The 26,455-nt window shown below is 43.1% G+C and overlaps 1 protein-coding gene across 1 annotated transcript in view; it reads left to right on the top strand.

Moving 5' to 3' along the window:
• Positions 1–2,107: 2,107 nt before the first annotated feature.
• LOC124271531 overlaps positions 2,108–26,455 on the top strand; it is a 97,161-nt gene continuing 72,813 nt past the window's right edge. The window contains 11 exon segments of the mRNA XM_046706673.1: positions 2,108–2,182; positions 5,286–6,172; positions 6,442–6,515; positions 9,967–10,108; positions 11,057–11,121; positions 12,371–12,494; positions 13,313–13,405; positions 21,897–22,108; positions 23,394–23,516; positions 23,653–23,792; positions 24,628–24,748. Of these exon segments, the coding sequence (XP_046562629.1) occupies positions 5,680–6,172; positions 6,442–6,515; positions 9,967–10,108; positions 11,057–11,121; positions 12,371–12,494; positions 13,313–13,405; positions 21,897–22,108; positions 23,394–23,516; positions 23,653–23,792; positions 24,628–24,748 (1,587 nt within the window). The 5' untranslated portion in view covers positions 2,108–2,182; positions 5,286–5,679.

Raw genomic sequence — 26,455 nt, 5'->3', positions numbered from 1 at the left:
GTGCAAAACGTTTCTAAGTATAAAGTGTTCTATGGGAATATTTCCTGAAGAGAAAATAGCTGAAAGAAACATTTCTACTTCAGGAACAAATTCTCGCAATCACGCACGCATGTATACGCTCGTATTGCTTCAGCTCAAACCTTCGAAGTCTTCATCCACCCTGTGTCGTCTACAAAGCGCCGTTGTCAAGCTGCTATCTGCAACGGTGGTCTGAACTGATACTTGTGAAGTGACAACAGACTCCACGCCATATTCAGACTAAGATGATGTCCATGGGTTAAACTGTTTTATAGCTAAAATACATGGAATTATCATGCAGTTAATAGAAGACCTTGGGCTTCTGCAAATGATAATGCCCTCAAAAATAGCATTACCCTCATACTAGAAGTTGTAAGTAATAGGAATGACAAGCGTTAATGGATGATCAACTTCTTTATTGTGCAATAGCGATGTTACGATAGGTATAGGTTAATCACCCATTAGCCCGAGCAGAGTTTATTTAAAAAACTACCGTAGTGAGGGTGATTAAACGGCTTACACCACGAGGGCATACTTATTTAATACGCGTGTAATGTATAAGGCATGATGAAGATTATCAAAAGGAGTACAATTTTACTGTTTTTAAATAGAAATAATTGCCCTAGGGAAGTTATTCAGTTAGGCTAATAAAACACTTCCAAGAACAATGGATATAACTTTCCTTAGTGGTTTAAAGATATTTATGTACCGTTTTCAAGCATAGGGTTGACCCTGTCATGGTGAATCCGTGTTTCATGCTGACCAATAATAGGGGCAATATATTGTTCTGTTGCACAGGTTCCTTTTTTCTTCCAGTTCATGCTGTTGGAGAACACTAAAATCTGTGAATTTGTTCTTAATGCGTCATATTTAGTGAAAATGTGTAGATATGTGAAAGTATTAAACTCGACAATATGTTATTTAAAAAAATGACGTCATATTTGACGAAAACATTACAACTAGCATGTAAATGGTCACAGAAACACTGTAAACTTATGGTTCCAAACATGTACATCAATTTCAAATACATCACATTTAAAAACAACATTAAATTTCTTGTTTGTTTCAGTTTTACCCGCCATCAAATATTGGCGTGGTCTTTCTTTAGCCTACCCGTGAAGGTGCGGGTTAGAATATTGATCTTCAGTAAGCCATGCTTGTCGTAATAAGAGGCGACTAACGGGATCGGGTGGTCAGGCTCGCTGACTTGGTTGACACGTGTCAGCGGTTCCCAATTGCACAGCCATATTGCCGGAATATTGCTGAGTGCGGCGTAAAACTTAACTCACTCACTATTTCTTTTGCCAGGCAATATCACTGGCAACTGTAAAGGTAAATTAAACGTCTTAACTGGAAAATACAGTGATTACTCGAAAACGTTGGAATCCGGTACTGACAAATACTTTCGTGCATTCGTTAATAGACGCCATAGACAATGTTAAAAGTGATCATGTACATTCTTATTATTTTCTGCTTGATATCACAGAGAGAGAGAGAGAGAGAGAGAGAGAGAGAGAGAGCATCTGTTTCAAGTGTGTGTGTGTGCGTGCGTGTGCGTGTACACGTGTGTGTGTAGGGTGTACTGTTAACACTGGTCAAATGCTTTTTTAATCTCCTCTTTTTAGAAGTCATTGTGCGGAATAAGTGTTGATCTTCAGTACTTGCACATGTAATACGAATTAGCTTGGTTCGTTGTTTCTGTGTGTCAAGTATTGACGACTGGAATTGTTCGTAAACCTTTTTTAACTTTAAGCTGCAAAAACCACAGAGGAAATATATTATAATTTTGGAAAGATTTCCTCCCGTAACCCACGTATTGTTTTAATCATTCTATGCCTATGTTTTTTATAAAAAGCCTAAACCTAACCCTAACCCTAAACCCAAAATCTAACACTAACCCTAACCCTAAACCCTACCCCCTCGAAATAACCTAATAAATAGAATACATTTACCATAATTTTCATTAATGAACGTTAGAGGAACATTTTTTGGACAGATTTGTCCCAGATATTTGTTTTGAGGCAATTTCCATTTTACGACATACCAACAACGCGCACCTGTTAACGACCGGTTTTCGGCAAACTATAAACAAGTGCATGGCGACAGCGATTGTATTAATATGTCGGCATACCCGAAAAGACTGTCAACCGATGTCAGTGTACAAGTCAGTATATATCACGATTACTTGACGCTATCCAAACATCACAATGACAATTTCACTCACAGTAACTGTGTACGACATCCGATCTCGCGATGGCACCTCGCGATAGATCTAAATACAGATCAAGGCTCATGTTTAGCATTGCTGTCACTGGATGATCCTGTCAAAGGTTTTCCGGGTTAAAGCGACAATGACCCATTGTTAAATGCATAGACCTATTCATATATCGGAAACTATTTTCAGGAACGGCAGCATGTTTTCATCCGCATGTTAATGCGTCTGAAACAAAAATACAGATCGAAATGAAAAAGCTCTTTATAAATAAGTTGTTGAAACCTGTGTATAAATTATATTAGTGAAGTACTGAATCTGTTTTATCATGACAAACGAGACGTTATGACTGGATTTAGAGCTGAGTGACTGCATAAACTGGACTTAGAGCCAGTACCTGAGATGACTTAATTGGCAGTCAATTTGTCCCAAATGATGTCCCGCTACGTTTGTCCTCGTTAAACAACGATGGTGTATTAAAGGAAAATATCATTATTAATAAATTATGGATAAAATTTACTACAACCCACAGTGGTATTTGAAAGGGAAAGGAGCAATACAAAAACGCTGCAGCGGCTAAGATACATGAAGATGTTGCTAAGGATTGGTTAAAGAAACAAGCAATATGGCAAATATAGGCCTACCTTTAGAATAAAGCATCACAAACTTTAAAAATACGTCATAATACCATTTTGCGTAATGTAATGTGATTTTGTTCGAAAGCATGCTCTCGAAACAATGCCCTATGACACCTGCATGGCAACACGGTGGTTTAGCTCAACGAATGCGTATAAGCTCCGCTCACTGGTGTTTCATCTCTACTAGCTATGTCACTGCATAAGCCCAACGATGTTTTAGAGTTTCCAGTAGTTGTATACCGGCGGATGCGCAATTTTTTGCAAGCACCAGTTTGAAATATTTTTCTTTTTTCACTAATACACTCATATTTATTTGTATTATGGGGTGCTGAGGTGTTATATGCTTTGTGTATTATTGTATTTTGTTTTTTTTTTAGATTTATTTACATTATATATATTCGATTATTCGCAATTTTGGTCAATGTAATTATTTAAATTATGTAAATATATTTTATATTTTGGTTTCTAAGTAACTATTAAGTCTAAATTATTTACCAATGCAAACTGACAAACATATATATATTTTTCATTCAGTAATTTGCACCATTACGTAGAAAAGTTTTATATTAGTATTTTATTTTTCGAAGCGGTAATAATGCATTACACTGGACACGTCAGTCATGTTTGTGCCTGTTCGGTCAGGTACGTTAGGGTTAGGCTGAGGGTTTAGGGTTAGGGTTAGGGACCTAATCTAATATAGTAGGTACATGTCCGATGTAATACGTGAGTACCATTTGTTGTTTTTCCTTTTGCATTTTAATACTGCCGGTTCGGTCAATGCATTCTATTTATTAGGATTATTTCAAGGGTTTAGGGTTAGGGGTTAGGGCTAGGGACCTAATCCAATATAGTAGGTACATGTCCAGTGTGAGTACCATTTGTTGTTTTTCCTTTTTGCATTGTAATACTTTTTTTTTCACACAAAAACAGGAAACCAAAAACGTCAAAAGTACGCTATGATATGGTTTAATGTAGAAATTTTGGGCTAATGGAAATTGGCCTGGAATTTACACTCAAGCCTCTTTCACACGTAACATAAATTTGGTTCAGTAATGATTCGAAGGCTAACTCACCCGTCACTACACATGCTCATGTCTCCCTCGTTCCTTAGTGCGATCCACATTATCCTTACAGTGTTCCCTACATCACTTTTCTGTCACAAAATCACCGATTTATATAAAAGCGCATCATTCATGCATGCACCGTGAAATCTACGTCTGACGCCTGACGTCAACAACCCTTTTCAGTTTGAGGCATATTGGCTCATTCCACACCACACGTTATCTTGCAGATTACGTAATGGGATGAGTGTGCCCAAATGGCATCGGATCCATTCAGCAATTGTCAGTAGATTAAATCATGAGACACCAAGTCTACCCGTAACCTTCGTAATTGTCCGTGACCTATTCGACTCTTTCCGTTCATTTCCATGATGTCACAGGAATGAGTCGATAAATTTGCACATTGTGCAACAGTGTGGACGTAGCTCAGTCGGTTAGCTGTCGAGCTAACAATCCGAAGGTCGCGGGTTCGCGTCCGACGGGTTCTCACAAACTGGTTGCTTGTCTTAATGACACGTGACCTACGGCAGAGATCGTCCTAACGAGAAATTGTGGTGCTGTATTCTAAAGGTGCAAATATACTTGCCAGCTCCACACTATAAACCCAGGAGAAAGTTTGATATTTCAACAACTTCAGGTTATTATGAGGAACACAGCATTTCGGATTATATACTTACTCCTTCATCAGGTGAATGTTGTGTTCCTTATAACAAAGAAGCTGACATCCATAAAACTGTCTCCTTATGTATATCACTTTTAACTGACATTCAAAAAGACCAGATGCCAATAGATTAAACATATATTTCAGAAATCATGGAATCCACTGCACCAGGTTGTCTTCCTGTGAACCCCATCCCCAGCCATCATACTATTAAAACATCACCAATAGAACTATTTCCAGCCTCACCTGTTTTCAGACCACAATTTAAATGTTGACACGGCAAACACTTAACTGAAAATAGAAGAAAATATCCATTGTGTTGACTCAATGTACTTCAGCAACATCCATTCATGCTTATAATTAGGGCCAGTTCTTCAAGGTCTGCGAATCAAAAACAGTGATATGACTTTTAGCAATCTGATACAGATATATGTGTCATGTTCATGCCAGAATCTAAAGAAAAATGATAAAAATTGTTTATTTACAGTGAGCCTTCATATAACTCGAATATTGTTAAGTGTGCCATTAACAGAAAAAGATAATGCAAAGCCTGTACCAGATAAACTCTCCTCACTTGGTGCATGTAACTTTCATCAACAGTTTGATTGTACCTGCCATTGAACCAGAAACCAAGTACTTTTGTTTAGTGTATAGAATTAACTACTTCACTAATTTAGTTTTCTTTTCTTATTTAGAATTGTGAGAAATGAATGAATTCCAGCACAGAAGATATATTCACGAAGTCTGAAACTGAAGAGAGAACGTATTTGTGATCATGGATCCAAAATCTCCTTCAAGACCTTCATCTGGATCACGGTCACGCCCAGGTTCTGGAACAATGACTAGTGCTCCTTCTGGTTCCAAGTCATCACGTCCATTATCAGCCAAGCAGAATACCTCCCTTGCCCCTGAAAGTCAGCCTCCAGAAGCCAAACCTTCTGTCCCTGCAAGGCAGTCTTCATCCACCAAACCACCACCCCACCCCACCCCACCCCCACCAAGACCACCTTCTCCCCAGGTCAAAGTTCAAATCCACCCCCACCTGCACAGTCCTCAGGCCCCCTTCCCCCACCTGTAGCACCTCCACCCATGCTGCCAGACAGTTCTTCAGAAACAGGACTGTTTTCATTCAGCAGTCAACCGGAATTAGTGCCAGGCTCCAGGACTAAAACAGCCACCCAAGAAGGTCCTCAAACTGAATCAGCATTTAAATTTGGTTCTGATGAATCTACAGTGGCAGCACCTGTAGACACACAGGCATCTAAGTCAAAGATGGGAAAGGGTGGATTTCAAAAGAGGAAAGCAATCTCTAAATCAACAGCGAAAATGCGTTTGCAAGAAGAGACAGAGGCTATGTCTTTAGGCAAAAACCTTAACAATATGGATGAGAGCATATATACTGAAGCTGTGGACAAGAGTAAGTTTTTGGATGAGAGTAGCAACCTATTGATAGCCCTGGACAAGAAGAAGGAACTAGGAGTAACCAAGTCTGATGTTCAGCCTCAGCTGTTCACATCTGATCAACTTTTGGCACAGAAGAGGCGCCTCAAGAGTGTCAACAGGAAGGCCCAGTTCAATCCAGGTGAGAATAAGGAAATGTTATGCTACAGGAAATACTCCAGTTGGGCTCTTTCCTCTACTTGGCAAAGATGAAAACATTATCTTGGCAAGTTCTATTTTTGTCACCAACACCTAAATACATGCATGTATCAATGACTGCAAGTACAAATGCATAAAACTAACTGTAATCTTTTCAGACAACTGTAATAATGCTTGAATACTGAAGCAAGGAATGAATTAACAATAAACACACAAGGAGTGTTTCATACATGTATCTGCTCACTGATGTAGTTAAACTGGGACGGCGAGACATCCTGCGTGACTATGATTGGAACATGGACTTCCTCCCCCTGCCTGCTGTGTCGGTGAGTCTAGATAATCCCTCTGTCTGCTGTGTCGTTGAGTCGAGTTCCTCCCTCTGTCTGCTGTGTTGGTGAGTCGAGTTCCTCCCTCTGCCTGCTGTGTCGGTGACTCTAGTTCCTCCCTCTGCCTGCTGTGTCGGTAAGTCTAGTTCCTCACTCTGCCTGCTGTGTCGGTAAGTCTAGTTCCTCCCTCTGCCTGCTGTGTCGGTGAGTCTAGTTCCTCACTCTGCCTGCTGTGTCGGTAAGTCTAGTTCCTCACTCTGCCTGCTGTGTCGGTGAGTCTAGTTCCTCCCTCTGCCTGCTGTGTCGGTAAGTCTAGTTCCTCCCTCTGCCTGCTGTGTCGGTGAGTCTAGTTCCTCACTCTGCCTGCTGTGTCGGTAAGTCTAGTTCCTCACTCTGCCTGCTGTGTCGGTAAGTCTAGTTCCTCCCTCTGCCTGCTGTGTGGGGTGAGTCTAGTTCCTCCCTCTGCCTGCTGTGTCGGTGAGTCTAGTTCCTCCCTCTGCCTGCTGTGTGTCGGTGAGTCTAGTTCCTCCCTCTGCCTGCTGTGTCGGTGAGTCTAGTTCCTCCCTCTGCCTGCTGTGTCGGTGAGTCTAGTTCCTCCCTCTGCCTGCTGTGTCAGTGAGTCTAGTTCCTCCCTCTGCCTGCTGTGTCGGTGAGTCTAGTTCCTCCCTCTGCCTGCTGTGTCGGTGACTCTAGTTCCTCCCTCTGCCTGCTGTGTTGGTAAGTCTAGTTCCTCACTCTGCCTGCTGTGTCGGTGAGTCTAGTTCCTCCCTCTGCCTGCTGTGTCAGTGAGTCTAGTTCCTCCCTCTGCCTGCTGTGTTGGTGAGTCTAGTTCCTCCCTCTGCCTGCTGTGTCGGTAAGTCTAGTTCCTCCCTCTGCCTGCTGTGTCAGTGAGTCTAGTTCCTCCCTCTGCCTGCTGTGTCGGTGAGTCTAGTTCCTCCCTCTGCCTGCTGTGTCGGTGACTCTAGTTCCTCCCTCTGCCTGCTGTGTTGGTAAGTCTAGTTCCTCCCTCTGCCTGCTGTGTCAGTGAGTCTAGTTCCTCCCTCTGCCTGCTGTGTCAGTGAGTCTAGTTCCTCCCTCTGCCTGCTGTGTCGGTGAGTCTAGTTCCTCCCTCTGCCTGCTGTGTCGGTGACTCTAGTTCCTCCCTCTGCCTGCTGTGTTGGTAAGTCTAGTTCCTCACTCTGCCTGCTGTGTCGGTGAGTCTAGTTCCTCCCTCTGCCTGCTGTGTTGGTGAGTCTAGTTCCTCCCTCTGCCTGCTGTGTTGGTGAGTCTAGTTCCTCCCTCTGCCTGCTGTGTCGGTGACTCTAGTTCCTCCCTCTGCCTGCTGTGTCAGTGACTCTAGTTCCTCCCTCTGCCTGCTGTGTCGGTGAGTTTAGTTCCTCACTCTGCCTGCTGTGTTGGTGAGTCTAGTTCCTCCCTCTGCCTGCTGTGTTGGTGAGTCTAGTTCCTCACTCTGCCTGCTGTGTCGGTAAGTCTAGTTCCTCCCTCTGCTTGCTGTGTTGGTGAGTCTAGTTCCTCCCTCTGCCTGCTGTGTCGGTGACTCTAGTTCCTCCCTCTGCCTGCTGTGTTGGTGAGTCTAGTTCCTCCCTCTGCCTGCTGTGTTGGTGACTCTAGTTCCTCCCTCTGCCTGCTGTGTCGGTGAGTCTAGTTCCTCCCTCTGCCTGCTGTGTCAGTGACTCTAGTTCCTCACTCTGCCTGCTGTGTCAGTGACTCTAGTTCCTCACTCTGCCTGCTGTGTCGGTGAGTCTAGTTCCTCCCTCTGCCTGTTGTGTCAGTGACTCTAGTTCCTCACTCTGCCTGCTGTGTTGGTAAGTCTAGTTCCTCCCTCTGCCTGCTGTGTTGGTGAGTCTAGTTCCTCCCTCTGCCTGCTGTGTTGGTAAGTCTAGTTCCTCCCTCTGCCTGCTGTGTTGGTGAGTCTAGTTCCTCCCTCTGCCTGCTGTGTTGGTGAGTCTAGTTCCTCCCTCTGCCTGCTGTGTTGGTGACTCTAGTTCCTCCCTCTGCCTGCTGTGTCGGTGAGTCTAGTTCCTCCCTCTGCCTGCTGTGTCGGTGAGTCTAGTTCCTCCCTCTGCCTGCTGTTTTGGTGAGTCTAGTTTCTCCCTCTGCCTGCTGTGTCGGTAAGTCTAGTTCCTCCCTCTGCCTGCTGTGTTGGTGAGTCTAGTTCCTCCCTCTGCCTGCTGTGTCGGTGAGTCTAGTTCCTCCCTCTGCCTGCTGTGTCGGTGAGTCTAGTTCCTCCCTCTGCCTGCTGTGTTGGTGAGTCTAGTTCCTCCCTCTGCCTGCTGTGTTGGTGAGTCTAGTTCCTCCCTCTGCCTGCTGTGTTGGTGAGTCTAGTTCCTCCCTCTGCCTGCTGTGTTGGTGAGTCTAGTTCCTCCCTCTGCCTGCTGTGTCGGTGAGTCTAGTTCCTCCCTCTGCCTGCTGTGTCGGTGAGTCTAGTTCCTCCCTCTGCCTGCTGTGTCGGTGAGTCTAGTTCCTCCCTCTGCCTGCTGTGTTGGTGAGTCTAGTTCCTCCCTCTGCCTGCTGTGTCGGTAAGTCTAGTTCCTCCCTCTGCCTGCTGTGTTGGTGAGTCCCTCCCTCTGCCTGCTGTGTTGGTGAGTATAGTTCCTCCTTCTGCCTGTTGTGTCAGTGACTCTAGTTCCTCCCTCTGCCTGCTGTGTCGGTGAGTCTAGTTCCTCCCTCTGCCTGCTGTGTCGGTAAGTCTAGTTCCTCCCTCTGCCTGCTGTGTCAGTGAGTCTAGTTCCTCCCTCTGCCTGTTGTGTCAGTGACTCTAGTTCCTCCCTCTGCCTGCTGTGTCGGTGAGTCTAGTTCCTCCCTCTGCCTGCTGTGTTGGTGAGTCTAGTTCCTCCCTCTGCCTGCTGTGTCGGTGACTCTAGTTCCTCCCTCTGCCTGTTGTGTCGGTGAGTCTAGTTCCTCACTCTGCCTGCTGTGTCAGTGAGTCTAGTTCCTCACTCTGCCTGCTGTGTCGGTGAGTCTAGTTCCTCCCTCTGCCTGCTGTGTCGGTAAGTCTAGTTCCTCCCTCTGCCTGCTGTGTCGGTGAGTCGAGTTCCTCCCTCTGCCTGCTGTGTTGGTAAGTCTAGTTACTCCCTCTGCCTGCTGTGTCAGTGACTCTAGTTCCTCACTCTGCCTGCTGTGTCGGTAAGTCTAGTTCCTCCCTCTGCCTGCTGTGTGGGTGACTCTAGTTCCTCCCTCTGCCTGCTGTGTCGGTGAGTCTAGTTCCTCCCTCTGCCTGCTGTGTCGGTGAGTCTAGTTCCTCCCTCTGTCTGCTGTGTTGGTAAGTCTAGTTCCTCCCTCTGCCTGCCGTGTCGGTGACTCTAGTTCCTCCCTCCTGATTACAATACATTAATAAATTAGTTATGAGGTTCTTCATCTGTTTATCTCATTTACAAAAACCTTCCTCAGTGTACTGGTGACCTCCTTTGGAACTTGTGGTCCATCTAGTCCCAAATATATGTTTGTGTAGGACTCGATACGCAACGAAGCAGTGACGTCGGACCTGGTATCCCTTGACTTCACTGGCATAGAACAACTAACAGACAGTCTTTTCCTCTTGTTCAAATCTACAAGATCCACTTTCCCTTCCATGCAGAAGTTCATTGCAAATGGTGAGTCTATGAACACTTTATCGTTCTCTTTGTTTGATTGATTATTGTTAAACGCCGCTCTCAGCATTATTCCAGCTATATGACGACGGTCTGTAAATAATCGAGTTTGGAACAGACAATCCAGTGATTAACATCTTGAACATCAACTTGCACAATTTGGATACGATGACATGTGTCAACCAAGCCAGGGAGCCGACCAATCTTTATTGGAGAGGTGACCAAAACCTAAATTAGTTTGTAGAATAAACAAAGTCATCATTTCCACCCAGGGTCAGACATGTTCACTTGTAGAAAAGAAAACCAAATGAAACACAGATATTTTTGTCATAGCACTTCCTGTTAGGTGAAGACGCCATGGTGATACAGGATATGAACAGTCTCCAGTACTCTCCAGTACTCTCCATTCTCTTTGTTTCAGCTCATTTCATGTATAGAGAAATTAGATATACACATCTCACTCACACCTCATTCGTACTGAGAGTCTACAGGCCATGACATCATTTGGCTTCTTAGTATATAAACTTCTCAGGTATCCTCTCACGTTCAAGCAGGAAGGAACAGTGTCAGGGTAAAACATCTCATTTTAATGAGATTCAGGATCAATTGTATTTGGAAGTTAAACACATATTGGCAAGTAATTTATATTTGTGTTGGGATTATAGCCCAAATTATTTAGTTATGTGTTATTATATGTTTTCATGTTATGTGTGTTTAATAACTGGTGTGACAATAACTAATATCATATGAAATATGATGTGAAATAATGTCACAAGGACTGTTTGTCAGCACCATTCCTGTGCTCATGAGTTTTCTGAAGTTGGAAACATCAAGGACTCATTCACCTAGAGACTTCCCTCCTATATGAACCTGACACAGTGATATAACTCATGTCCTCCCTCTGAATGAACAATGCCTCTGCTAACTATGAGAGCATGCCTTTTCTTGTAGGGTGTGTTCATCTCACTGACCAGGGGTTGACATGGGCAGCAGGGCTCTTTCCAAAATTATTAGGGGTAAGTGCAGACTTTGAGTGAGGTAGATGTATGTCACTTGCAGGATATGATATGGTAATATTACTAAAAAAATTGTAAATCAGGATTCCATTGAAATACACAATGCCATTTAGAAAGTGGTCAAATGTAACATATGTTATATTTGGGATTACACTTTCTTAGTAAAGTACAGATTCTAGTACTTTTGTTGGGTTGAGTCCCATCCGGGATTGCATTGACATTTTTTCTGAAACTTGTGTCTATTGTTATCATGGTACAGACAGAAACTATATTCTCTGTAAATGTAAATGTCTTGTTTTACTGTTCAGGATCCAGATAACACCTTGGCTACGATTGGCCTCATAAAAAAACACACATGCATCTAAGCGTGATATATGTATGATGTTCCTGGATACAGCATTGATTTTGATTTACAACAAATCTCAGACTCTGAATAACTTGTTCACTAACAGGTACAGGGGTGGAAATAACTTTAAAATTGCTGGCACATGTAAAATCACTTGCCCTGATAATTTTTCCACTATACTGGCCATTTTCTTGTTGATTTTTTAAATAAACAATATAATTAACATTGGAATATCAACTGGACACGGGTACAGTGTGATATACAAATTTGCTTGCCCGACAGAAAAAAACACTGGTCTCGGGCGTCGGGCAATGGGTTATTTCCACCCCTGAGGCAAAATGTTTTTGTTATTCAAAAGAATTATGTTCAGTCTTGTACAATGCTAGCATGCTTACGGTTGTATTCCATTTATTGTATGTTCCTGTTGTTCATGTTTCCCAACCATCGGTGATCGTCTCTCTGCCTTCTCTACATTCAGATCCTGTAGTAGATTCCACCATGAGTGGACTGGTTCCTTCATGGCTCTATGTAATCCAAATTATTCATAGTCTATAAATTGCAACTTGCAAAATCAGTTCTGTATTGTATTTATTCACATCCAACAGAGAAACAAATCTCTATGTTGATAGAAATAGCTTCACGGATGCCCTTACATAATGGAGAAAGTGCTCTATATGTTTGGAGATTGAGATGTGTATGATTTTAGGCAGAGCTTCACAGATGTTCTAAAATAACAGAGAAAGGGATCTATATGTTTGTAGGCAAAGACATGAGCAGGCAAAGATTGAGATATGTATGTTTTTAGGCAGAGCTTCACGGATGTCCTAAAATAACAGTGAAAGGGATCTATATGTTTGTAGGCATAGACATGAGCAGGCAAAGATTGAGATATGTATGTTTTAGGCAGAGCTTCACGGATGTCCTAAAATAACAGAGAAAGGGATCCATATGTTAGCCAAGACGTGTCGCAAGCTACTCAACCTGGGAATAGTTGGTACTGGAGTTTCCAAGCTGCCATCAAAACTATGTGAGAACATTACTGTCACTTCACAATATTCTAAGATAAACGCAAAGCCTGTTACCTTCATGGCTATCTGGCAGTGTTGTCCTTGTACAGATGCATTTGTCAGACTGTTTGTGGTAGGTCATGTTTCCTAATGGGTGACTGTATGTCCATCAGTGCATGAGTGAGTGAGTGAGTGGGTTGAGTTTTACACTGCACTCAGCAACTTTCTAGCTATATGGCAGCGGTCTGTAAATATCGAGTCTGAACCAGACAATCCAGTAATCAACAGCATGAGCATCGATCTGCGCAATTGGGAACCGATGACTTGTTAACCAAGTCAGCGAGCCTGACTACCCAATACCGTCAGTCGCCTCTTTCGACAAGCACGGGTTACTGAAGACCAATATTCTAACCCAGACCTTCACGGGTCCATCAGTGCATGAAGCTATCCAGGGAGTCCATGTACTGTCTGCCCTAGTGTTGTGTGGTGAGGTAGGAAACCAGCCTCCCAATAACACAGAGGGATAAACGAATGTTTCCTAAAAGCTTACACTATGTTGTAGTTGTAGTAGTGCTAAATGCTTCCATATTCAGTGGCATAAAATACTTGCCGGGAGAATCAAACTTCCTGTTATCTCATTTTGTTAAAAATTTCATGCATGATGATGGTTGATATAGGGTATTATAAGCATACACTTTAGGATTACCAGCACAAATGAAATAGAAAATTCAAGAGAAAACAAATCCCAAATGTGTTCATTTGCCAGATTTATAAGGTGTGCTGCCTAAATATGTTGATAGCCCTGTGGGCAAGCTGTCACAATTCTCTTCTACAACAGGTGAAACAAAGGTGTCTCAGGTGATGATAGATGGCTGTGCTATCATCTCTGGCTGCCCCAAGTTTTCTGTCAACCAAAGTGTTGCAAGTAAAGGTAGGTGTCTCCAAGATCAGTTTCCGCTAGAGAATATGTTCATTCACTATAGTTTGGCATGAAATATATGTGGACCCATTTTTTTGTAAATATCTCTTCATCCAATGACCCTAATCGATCTCAAATTGTGCAAGTGGATGTTTTGTCAGACAACCTAATCACATTGTAAATCACCGATTTTATGCATTTGTATTAAAGAATCTGTCTATCTAACTGTCAACAAAATAAACAGCAGACCGCAGACTGCTTGCAGAGGAAGGGAGCCAGTGACCTGTAACAGCGGCTGTGTTGGGTCATAAAGGTCATCGTTCATCAATGTAGGTCAGCTATGTACGTTTCATGTAATCCGACACCTGATAAATCGGTTTGCTACGTTTGCTCTCTTTTTAAAAAAAATTCAACACATTTCTAATTAAACGTTTAGCATCATCTGAATAAGCTTTCATGATGACAGCTAGAAGTAGTCAATGTGAATGATCCAAACGGTCTATCACTGTGCAGTGCACAGGTAACTATCATGAACTGCACGTGCATTTACCCTTATGACCCAACACTGCCGCTGTTACAGGTCATTGGCTCCCTCCCTCTGCAAGCAGAAGTGTAGAAGGGTTAACAGATGTCTGAGATAGTGTGGTTGGTAACTATTGGGCCCAGATCTCATCCTTCCCGGCTGGTGACTTTGTGAAGATGTGAGAAGCTAGTGAGGAGATATTCTTCATCTTGGCCAATCTCTGAAGAGTTTTACCATGATCTGATGAGATTGTAGGTGATCTCCTTTGATAATTTGTAGTCTTCTTTATCACTGTGTCAATACTTCTACTACCCAGAGATGAACCCTGTGAAGGAGAAACTGGAACAGGCTGAGAAGAAAGATGTTTCAACTAACTCTCTTCTTCTGGAAGACTGTGATACCAACCCTTGTCTCCAATCTCGTTTATTTTCCTCAGTTGTCTGCAATGAGGTTGAATAATTAAGCCAAAGTATCGCTTATTAAATGCCCAATAAGAAAAATACATTGTGGATATACTAATGCTAATTTAGAAGAACACAGTTACCACTACATTTCAGTCAGGATGAGAAAAAATAAAGACATCTTGCATTGTTTTTATTACTAATCCAAAACTGTGTTTCATGATTTTCTTTTACACAAAGGTTATGAGCAGAATTTCTGCAAGTGAACTGTTCTTAAAACATTAGAAAGGGAAATTATGCTTAAAAGTCACATGATTAATGTTCTAAATGTGTGGAACTTGAACCATGTGTTTCATCAGTATGTTGGTATGAAGTACATGCCATGCCTACTTTTTCTCCAGACCTCTTCTGGGTAGATCGTATTGATGGAACACACCCAACAGGACCAAAACCAGTCAATAATAATAGTTCAATTCAGTGAAAGTTTGGCAACAACCTCCAGGGTCTGTTTTCAATCATCTAGTGTCTGTAAATGGTTGTCACACCCATTATATTTTTCCTTATCCTGACTCATGCTACTTGCTTGTCTTCTTCTTCTTGCGAACACAGTGGAACACTTGTATCTCCCAATTGAAGTTCCCTTCAATGTAAAATCACTAATTAGTACTCACCACGAGTTATCTGTCCCCTCAAAAGCGCGGGAACGAGGGCGCCACCTCCTGCCATGTGCCTCACTCTCTCCTTCTTCGCCCAGTGAGCTGGACGTGAGAGCGCCTGTGTCTCCCTACACATTATATCCTTTATTTATATTTAGTTGTTTACCTCTTATAATCTTCTATAGAGGTGTAACTAGTATCCTTATACATGATGCATTGATATTTATTCGTGTTTCTACAGTTTTATTCACGGTTTTGCCGTGCTTGCTCTGTAGATTGCGTTAATAAAAATCTGCACTGTTTGTAAATGACGTTTCTCTGCTGCTGATCCGCTTTTAATATGCTCTAGTTGTACTACGCCATGCTCTACTGTTTCACGTTGCAATTATTGTATAAAATTATCTAATTTTGATAAATATTTATTTTGCGTCTTGAGACACACAGCAGATAGATCACGGAAACAGACTTCAGTCATGGCTGATAGATCAGAGTCAGATATACCCTGTCAACTGTTGGCGGACGACCCTCTACCGTCTGGTGTTCCGCTTGAGTTACCCTCGGGGGAGAAGCGTGGGACGCAGTCCGCTATATCCAAGAAGCGACCTGCATCCCAGGACATCCCGTCGTCCCAGTCTAAGACCAGGAGAGCTTCTACGTCGTCACAACGTACGCTCCGCACCCCCAGGGCTACAGCTTCGTCAAAAGTGAAACCTACGAAGACTACTAAAAAAATTTTTTTCATCTGACATTCTTCCTGTTTCAGAATTGACCTTATATGATGACGATCTACCGATAATCATTCCAGATGTACGGCATAAGAAGCGACCAGTATCGGCTACCGTCACCTCAGCGCAGATCAACACACAGCTAGAGATGCCTACGCTGACGCCAGAGATTCTACCTGAGGGTCCCGTCGCTACCATACAGAGGGCAGCGTCTACATCAGCGCAGACCGTCCCAGACGACCTGGTCAACTAGATTATGATGCTGATGGAAGACCGATACGGTTTACAGAGGCCTCAGAGCCGCGGGCCCCAGAGCCCACCCCACTCACAGTCATGTAGGGCCCCAGAGCCCGCTATGACTTCGCGTAGGGCCCTAGAGCCCACAGACGCGCCTCCTCAAAGGGCAACCGTACCCGTATCCAAGCCTTCGCAAAGGACCTCCCAGGCCGCCTCCACGAAGGACCCACATCCTCATCATTCGCGAAAGGCTTCACGGAGGAGGAGTGCTTCACCGAGCTCAGACCCTGAAGAACACAGAGGTCGTTCGCGAAGCAAGCTCCTATCTAATGATTCGGACTCTGACTCGATACCTTCACGAAGGACTCCACGAAGGTTAAGTGGCTCCAAGTCATCTTCATCCAGAAGATCTTTAAGGGATTCATCGAGAGCTTCACGAAGCCACCAGCGTTCGCCAAGGAAGTCTCCACCTAGGTCTCCCTATACAAGCCTCTCGTCAGTCCGTTCACCACATTCTTCTCGTCGATCCTCATATAGATCTAGGACTCCACCTCACTCTATTATCTGTGATCAGACGTCAGAAGAAGAAGAGGGTTTGTATTCTCGGATGCAGAAATTAGATACTGGATGGAATCCAGCGAAGCAGAGACATCGCAGTACTTGTCTATCAACTGTATGCCACATGCCGTCTACAAGCCTACGCGAAGGCACTCGCACAGGCTATTTACAACGCATGAGAACGTCGGCTGTAATTATTTATCAACAGAGCGCTATATGTCATTACGGAGCCTCGGCGTAGGTATTCGCACAGACTTCCACAAGACGGAGATGTCGCAGTACTTAACTTTTTAACTTGAACGTTATATAGGTACGCGAAGTACTATTTACAGATGAAGAGCCTATTAAGGATCTTCAGGCCGACTACCTACATCAAGGGCATCAACGACGTTTCGCAGATCATCACAGGAATCACCATTTCCGTATATATTGCTAGGTATGCAATCCCGGACTACGATACGATTATTTACATGCAAGGCGCCATACAGTCACACCAAGTTGACCACTACGCAGTTCTGCAGACAATTCAATAACGAAATTGAGCAGCAGCCTTGTTACAGCTAGTAAAACACATAATCGTCAACGATTTCCTGAGAAGAAATATGTACAACAAGTTCAGCATTAATTCTACAAATTTGACGCTGCATTGATGTATGCAGTCTACAAGCTGACAACTTGCAAGTTTTATTGAGCCTATATATAAGGACGACGGCATTATCTTCAAGACTGAAGTTACATTCACAGCAGCCAGGAAAATAACCTACCCAGCATTAATATTACAGGGCGAGGTAATTCGCGCCGGAAGATTCGCGCGTTTACCTTTAACCCTCGTAACACGTGGTCACTCGTGTAACTTCGGGAAGTTACGGACAAGACCGACGATTGATCTAATATCAACGACGGCACTAAATTATACAAGGTTCCTTTTCCTGCTACACCGGTGACATCACAGCGCGGGTACACTACAGAATCAAAATGCCTTGTTCTGATTGGACCACGAGGGACAACGCCCTACACAGAGGTCGATCATAGTTCACAGTTCAAGACATAGGTTGCAAGTGACAACAATATATCAGTGAACGAGCAAAGCCTCCATTACAGTCCAGTTAAACTGAACCTTCATGATTGGGCTGCCTTCATGAGATTAGAGACCTCCCCCTGTCAAGTAAGGACGAGGGCACGGCAGTCAGGCGATTTTTTACATAAAGTTCAACGATGGCAGTCACCCCTGGTTGCTCACCTACATCGTCAAGGACTTCGCAGCGCGTTTTACCTCGACGTCGGGATACAAGTGGATCCAGATCCACAGCGTCTCAGACTACAGTTGAACTTCATCAACTAGGATGGTTAGTAAATCTACTTAAGTCGGACCTAGAACCTAGTAAGATCTGCAATTTCTAGGTATTTGAATTGTAACGGCGCAGAATCGTATATTTGTACCGGAGGACCGATGGATCAAGATCCAACAATCAATCCCACAAACCTTACTCTCTCCGCTACCACTACGACAGTGGCAGAGCCTGTTGGGGTTACTCACGTCAGCTCAAGACATGACAGTCAGAGGCAGACTACAATTACGTCCGTTGCAAGTCCTCATTAATTCGCATCTCGAGGACTCTCTACCGTTCAGTCTACCGAATCACGTCAAACCTCACCTACTATGGTGGACCAAGAGATCGAATGTTTGCATAGGCGTCTCCGTAATAGAGCCGGAATCGGAAACACATCTCTACGTAGACGTGTCACTACAAGGTTGGGGAGCTCATCTTGCCAACAGGACGGCATCAGGGCTATGGAGCAATCAAGAGAGCAAATTACACATATATCTGCTAGAGATGCAAGCAGTGATAAACGCCATAATGCACTGGAGCAACTTACTACAGAATGCTCAGTTGATGATTCACACAGACAATTCAACAGTGGCGTTTATGTGAACAAACAAGGCTCAACCAGGTCCCCGAACCTATTGACTCTGTTTTCAATTGTTCGATTTAATCAACAATCTCAACATACATGTCAGAGCATGTCACATTCCAGGAGCAAAGAATGTGATAGCAGACGGTCTCTCTCGGCCACACCTACCATCGCCTACAGAATGGATGCTCCATACAGAGATATTCGCACAAATTATCAAGGAAATAGGAGCTCCACTAATAGACCTATTTGCCACTCTATTCAACAATCAACTGACAACATTCGTATCGCCAGTTCCAGACCCACTAGCATGGGCAACTGACGCACTAAGCATATCATGGGAAGGACTCAATGCGTACGCGTTCCCGCCGCCAGCGTTAATCCCACAAGTGTTACTCAAATCAAGCTAACTCAAAGCCTCCAACTCTTTTGGTAGCACCCTACTGGCCAGTGAGAACGTGGTTCCTACTCTTATACAAGAAATCGGACAACCAATACTACAACTTCCAAAGTGCCCAAATCTGTTAATACATCCGCACACCAAACAAACACACGGAAAGCCAGAAACATTCCAACTTCACGTATGGACTGTATCAAGGCGTGTCTAAATAAGAGAGGTTATTCAGCCAGAGCGGCAAAGCAGTCACGCTTGCCTTGCGTAACTCCATTCGCAACTTATACGATGACAAATGGCACAGTTTTGTCAATTATGCTGCAAAGAAAGCATTTACAGCTAGATATGCTACTCATCCTCAAGTGGCTGACTACTTAGGTTATCTACATCAGACTAAAAATCTAAAAGGCTCAACCTTATCCACTTATCTTGCAGAATTAAGCTCTGTTATAACTATGAGAACGGGTGTCAAGCTAACCAAGACCCCAGAGTTACTCGCCTTGCTACGAGCATTCCGATTGGAGGATCAGAAACGAAGATTTCACGCTCCAGCTTGGGATCTAAATATAGTGCTCCAACACCTCACAAGTGAGGCATATGAACCGTTAGAATCTACATCATTTGAATTTCTGACTCAGAAAACTTTGTTCCTGTTATCTCTAGCTACGGCTGCCAGGATGTCAGAGATTCACGCATTGGATTACGAGAGAACACGCTTTGATGATATTCATAACATGGTGCATTTGGGACTATGTTGGGATTTTATTGCCAAGAACCAATTACCAGGTCAACCAGACAGGTTATTCCCGTCCCAGCTCTCTCATCTATACTTGGACCTCATGATACGATGGATCTATCACTATGTCCAGTAAGAGCACTGAAAATATATCTCCACCGATCCAAACAGAGGAGGAAAAAAATTCAAGAGATTATTTATTCCTCTATCAACAGCTACGCAGACTGAAGTCTCACGTACTACTATCTCCATTTGGATGAGAACTGTCATACTACGTGCCTACAAGGCTGCAGGACTCGACCCTCCAAGAGCATCTAATCCTCATGAAATTAGAACGCTAGCATCTACACTTGCTCTACACGGCAACTGCTCTTTGAATACCATAATGGAGGGTTGTTTCTGGAGATCCGATATGGTGTTTGCCAACCATTATCTGAGAGATATCACCAAGGACGTCTCGGGTATCCACCATTTCGGTCCCATGGTCCTCGCACAACAGTTGACAGTTCCTCGGAGAAGATAAGTCAATCTTACAGATTTACTACTTATCTTATAACAGTACTAAATAGCTATATGCTATATATATTTTGCTTAAGTTCATTTATTATCTTAAGCTCAGTACTAAGGTTGTTATATCATAACAATATATTAGCTAACAAACTCTACGGAGTTTTTGCTATTATATATATAGCTTAAGTTTAATCATATCTTAAGCTCAGTATTATGGTTATATTATAAAGTATATTAGCTAACAAACTCTACGGAGTCTTTGCTATTATATATTTAGCTTAAGTTTAATCATATCTTAAGCTCAGTATTATGGTTATATTATAAAGTATATTAGCTAACAAACTCTACGGAGTCTTTGCTATTATATATTTAGCTTAAGTTTAATCATATCTTAAGCTCAGTATTATGGTTATATCATAAAGTATATTAGCTAACAAACTCTACGGAGTCTTTGCTATTATATATTTAGCTTAAGTTTAATCATATCTTAAACTCAGTTCTATAGTTATATCATTAAAGTATATTATCTAACAAACTCTATGAAGTTTATGCTATCATATTGTCAAGCTTAAGTCTATTTAGTCTTAAGCATAGTATTCATGTTGTATATACTTTTATCATAATATTTATATTGTAATAACCCATATATGGCAGCTGATAAGTTAGCAGCAGGAATTCATCAATTCAGTGCCTTTATGAAGTTCCCATAAGGGTTATTACAGTCATTACAGTACAAATCACTAATGATCTAAATCCAAAGTATTCTGTATTCCCACCTCCATATCCGTAGGATTCTACAAGCAAGTAGCATGAGTCAGGATAAGGAAAAATATGTAATTTTCTGAATAAAATTGATATTTTATACTTATCCTGACTCATGAGGTAAGCTCTCCCGTCCTCCCCACATAACACTTTGGATTTCCCTGTAAATTCAAGTGTTGGGCTCACTATATGAGGAGAGAGTGAGGCACATGGCAGGAGGTGGCGCCCTCGTTCCCACGCTTTTGAGGGGACAGATAACGCGTGAGTACTAATTAGTGATTTTACATTGAAGGGAACTTCAATTGGGAGATACAAGTGTTCCACTGTGTTCGCAAGAAGAAGAAGACAAGCAAGTAGCATGAGTCAGGATAAGTATAAAATATCAATTTTAATCAGAAAATTACATTATGTGGCTAAATGAGTTGTTATGCAATCCCTCTTTTGGGGAATGTGATGCCCTCTATAACCAGATGTGGGAGTAGGTGATGAGACAAGTAACCAAGTATTTGGTTGTATTGTGGACAAAGATTTACACCACTTTACATTAGTGGTGGTTCGATTAATTGAAATAATCGAAGATTGGTCACAGTGACTAAACGATCAAGCAATCGATCATGTTTTCTCATAATTGAACACAAACAATTCTGGAACACTTGTTTTCATAAACAATATTTTTCTCAAGGTTGGTTTTGTCTGTTACATTTCATAAGCACTACAAGTTCGTTTCAAGTCATGATTGAATTTATCTTAAAGACTCCAAGAAATTTATGTTCCTGACATACTAGTCATCCTTTAAAGATGTGAAATTTTGCCAAAAAACCCCAAAAGAACTACATGTTTTTTTCCTTATTTTTATGTGCATTAACAAATTTCATTAATGACGCTAACCAATTTTTTTTCGATGATTGATCGGTTGTAATAAAGCAATCATCAATTATGAGATTGTAACCAATTCCCAACACTACTTTACATGAAGTGCAGTTACCTTTTTGGGTAGTATTATTTTAGCTTTGAATGTTTACAAGGACTTGAATACAGCTGAAATGTTGATGTTATGATTTTGACTAATCTTGTCCATACTGAATAGATGAAAGCGACTCTGAAGAATATGTGAAACTCCCAAACTACAAGATTGTGGTACAACGTGATGTGGACATAGATGTCAGTGTGACATCGCTGTTGACTGGCTCAGCAAATCAGAAGCCTTCCCCTGGGCTAATGTACATGAAGGATTGGTTGCCTGACCCCAGGAGGAAACTTAAAGGCAAATTCAACATCCTGGAGGTTCCAGCAGATAGTGTGAGTGTTTCATCATTTGCATCTTACCTGATAGTCAATGTTAGAGCTCAAGGTCATTGGAAAAAGATGCTCATGTCAGAGAAGGTTACACCATCACAATATAAATATCTTCACCAAACTTTCTATATAACTTAAGTAAAGTGGCCATCTTATGTTGATAATTTAAACTGTTGACAGCATACCCAGGTTAGGTCAATTGCAGTGGATCTTAACATCAGTAGCTTCAGTTTCTCACGGATCATAAATGGCAAATGGTTATTGTAGATGCTGTTGCAAAATATTGTTGGGTCATATTCAGGTTCAAGCTTTATGGCACTACTTTATGGGTACCCTGAATATATGCACAGCACCAGCACCACAAGCTGAGTTACATCTGTGGGTTTTCTATACCTCAAACATGCTCATCCTTTTAACTGCCAAATGCTAACATGGTATTTCGCCACACGAACTATTGTACATAGTCTAAGTTTAAGGTTTAAAACAGTTTAAGTATGTTCAACAGGTTATAGTACAAGAAAGTAGATAACAATAGGTTGAAGTACAAGACAGTAGATAACAATAGGTTGAAGTACAAGACAGTAGATCACAATAGGTTGAAGTACAAGACAGTAGATAACAATAGGTTGAAGTACAAGACAGTAGATAACAATAGGTTGAAGTACAAGACAGTAGATCACAATAGGTTGAAGTACAAAACAGTAGATAACAATAGGTTGAAGTACAAGACAGTAGATAACAACAGGTTGAAGTACAAGACAGTAGATCACAATAGGTTGAAGTACAAGACAGTAGATAACAATAGGTTGAAGTACAAGACAGTAGATAACAATAGGTTGAAGTACAAGACAGTAGATAACAATAGGTTGAAGTACAAGACAGTAGATAACAATAGGTTGAAGTACAAGACAGTAGATAACAATAGGTTGAAGTACAAGACAGTAGATATCAATAGGTTGAAGTACAAGACAGTAGATAACAATAGGTTGAAGTACAAGACAGTAGATAACAATAGGTTGAAGTACAAGACAGTAGATAACAACAGGTTGAAGTACAAGACAGTAGATAACAATAGGTTGAAGTACAAGACAGTAGATAACAACAGGATAAACTACAAGACTGTAGGTTGCAACAGGATATACTACAACATAGAAGGTTACAACTCCCCCAGTTACTGACTAGTATTTTCCCAACAACATCCGTACACCATGAAAGAAAACTCGATAAAACATTTGTTATATGAACTGTGACTCTATGTCTGATATATTTGATGTGGCCCCTTTTTCAGCCCCTGGTGGACTCACTGCTCAGTCCTGGCTGCATCATGGTGGTGGCCTACACACCCACACAGGCCGACCCTGCAGCCCTCCACCTCCATCTAGCACGCAGAGTAGCAGCTGCACTGTCCAAGGTGAGAACCCCCAGTCCTCACTCACTCACTCACTCACTCACTCACTCACTCACTCACTCACTCACTCACTCACTCACTCACTCACTCACTCACTCACTCACTCACTCACTCACATTGTGATGTTGTTTGGCTCCAGTGTCGTGACGTCGTGGTGAAATTGTTGGCCGTACAGTCTGGAGAGGCAGTCGGGTCAGCGGAAGACATCTTGAATAATGTGAAAGAGAGGCTACAGAACTGGAAGGGGGCGATCTACAGTCAGCTGGATTTTCTAACAGAGTGAGTAGAGTTAGTGAGTAAGGAATTGGAAGGTAGCAGCGATGTGTCACTATGAACACATCTACCACAAGTGAGCTACCTCACTGCCCTAATTTTGGAAGAGGGAAAGGCACAAGAAAGTTTCCATTTAGTGGAAGTGCTATCGATTAAGCCCCTTTGCCCCACTTTTCTCCTGTGTAAGCAGCACCATGTTGGGTAGCCATGCTATCAAGAAGGTTGTATCTGTCTGGGAGTGATCGGGGGCTCCAAGAGTCAGAGACTGGATGAGATGGTGGAGCATGAGCTCCAAGTACAGAGCCCAGTGAACTGTGCTGGACGTTGTACTGGAGTACATAGTGATGAATAGAATGGAAATAACACTGCCTTGTTTGAGAGGCATTTGAGAAGTTGTAAAGATGAAGGAAAAGTTCTATGGAAGTCAATTTCTTTATTGCAATGAGTGAGACGTTTCGGTGATAACACCGATATCAAGGAAGTGATACAAAGAGTTGAAACAAAGAGAATATATACATAGCTGCATATATATACGGGATATACAATTGACAAGGTTGATGTTCATTGGATTACTTATTACTGATTTGTACAGAATCGGTTGATGTACAGAGTGATTGGTTGTGATTAGAGGTGAGTGTATACAATAGATGAGTTTGATGGACACTAAGATGGTAAAATAGGAAGTTGAATAACACTGGTTGGCCTTACTGTATTGGATAGATTATTATCATCAGTCACACTCTCACAGAAACAGGCTTTGATCAGTAGGATACACTTTCTAAGATATATTTAATGTGTGGATGGTGTGGAAGTTAGTTACATGATGATCATGAATTTACAGGCGTGCTTGGCGTCTGGAGTGCACAGACTTCGTGGGACAGATCGCCATGGCAGCTGGACAGGCAGACAAGGAGGCTCTGAAGGAACTGCTGGAGAAAGACCTCCTGACAACACTCTCTGTGGTGAGTATTGACCTGACCACACTGTCTGTGGTGAGTGCTGACCTGACCATGCTGCCTGTGGTGAGTGCTGACCTGACTACACTGTCTGACCTGACCACACTGTCTGTGGTGAGTATTGACCTGACCACACTGTCTGTGGTGAGTGCTGACCTGACTACACTGTCTGTGGTGAGTGCTGACCTGACCACACTGTCTGTGGTGAGTGCTGACCTGACCACCCTGTCTGACCTGACCACACTGTCTGTGGTGAGTATTGACCTGACCACACTGTCTGTGGTGAGTATTGACCTGACCACACTGTCTGTGGTGAGTGCTGACCTGACCACACTGTATGTGGTGAGTGCTGACCTGACTACACTGTCTGTGGTGAGTGCTGACCTGACTACACTGTCAGACCTGACCACACTGTCTGTGATGAGTGCTGACTTGACTACACTGTCTGTGGTGAGTATTGACCTGACCACACTGTCTGTGGTGAGTGCTGACCTGACCATGCTGCCTGTGGTGAGTGCTGACCTGACTACACTGTCTGACCTGACCACACTGTCTGTGGTGAGTATTGACCTGACCACACTGTCTGTGGTGAGTGCTGACCTGACCACACTGTATGTGGTGAGTATTGACCTGACCACACTGTCTGTGGTGAGTGCTGACCTGACCACACTGTCTGTGGTGAGTATTGACCTGACCACACTGTCTGTGGTGAGTATTGACCTGACCACACTGTCTGACCTGACCACACTGTCTGTGGTGAGTATTGACCTGACCACACTGTCTGACCTGACCACACTGTCTGTGGTGAGTATTGACCTGACCACACTCTCTGTGGTGAGTATTGACCTGACCACACTGTCTGACCTGACCACACTGTCTGTGGTGAGTATTGACCTGACCACACTGTCTGACCTGACCACACTGTCTGTGGTGAGTATTGACCTGACCACACTGTCTGTGGTGAGTATTGACCTGACCACACTGTCTGTGGTGAGTGCTGACCTGACCACACTGTCTGTGGTGAGTATTGACCTGACCACACTGTCTGTGGTGAGTATTGACCTGACCACACTGTCTGACCTGACCACACTGTCTGTGGTGAGTATTGACCTGACCACACTGTCTGACCTGACCACACTGTCTGTGGTGAGTATTGACCTGACCACACTCTCTGTGGTGAGTATTGACCTGACCACACTGTCTGACCTGACCACACTGTCTGTGGTGAGTATTGACCTGACCACACTGTCTGACCTGACCACACTGTCTGTGGTGAGTATTGACCTGACCACACTGTCTGACCTGACCACACTGTCTGTGGTGAGTGCTGACCTGACCACACTGTCTGTGGTGAGTATTGACCTGACCACACTGTCTGTGGTGAGTATTGACCTGACCACACTGTCTGTGGTGAGTATTGACCTGACCACACTGTCTGTGGTGAGTGCTGACCTGACCACACTGTCTGACCTGACCACACTGTCTGTGGTGAGTGCTGACCTGACTACACTGTCTGTGGTGAGTGCTGACCTGACTACACTGTCTGTGGTGAGTGCTGACCTGACCACACTGTCTGCCCGACAACACTGTCCATGATAAGTACTGATCCCCTGAAACAGTCCATGGTGAGTACTGTTGATGTCTTTGGCATCACCACTTTGGACTGACCACTGCCGAACTATGACACAACAGGATTAATGCTGCTTTCCTCAC

Source organism: Haliotis rubra, unplaced genomic scaffold (genome assembly GCF_003918875.1).
Source record: "Haliotis rubra isolate DU_JTF1 unplaced genomic scaffold, ASM391887v1 Scf161, whole genome shotgun sequence".
Classification (NCBI taxonomy): Eukaryota; Metazoa; Mollusca; class Gastropoda; order Lepetellida; family Haliotidae; genus Haliotis; species Haliotis rubra.
The sequence above is the reverse complement of the archived record's forward strand: the minus strand, read 5'-3'. Positions and strand labels throughout refer to the sequence as shown.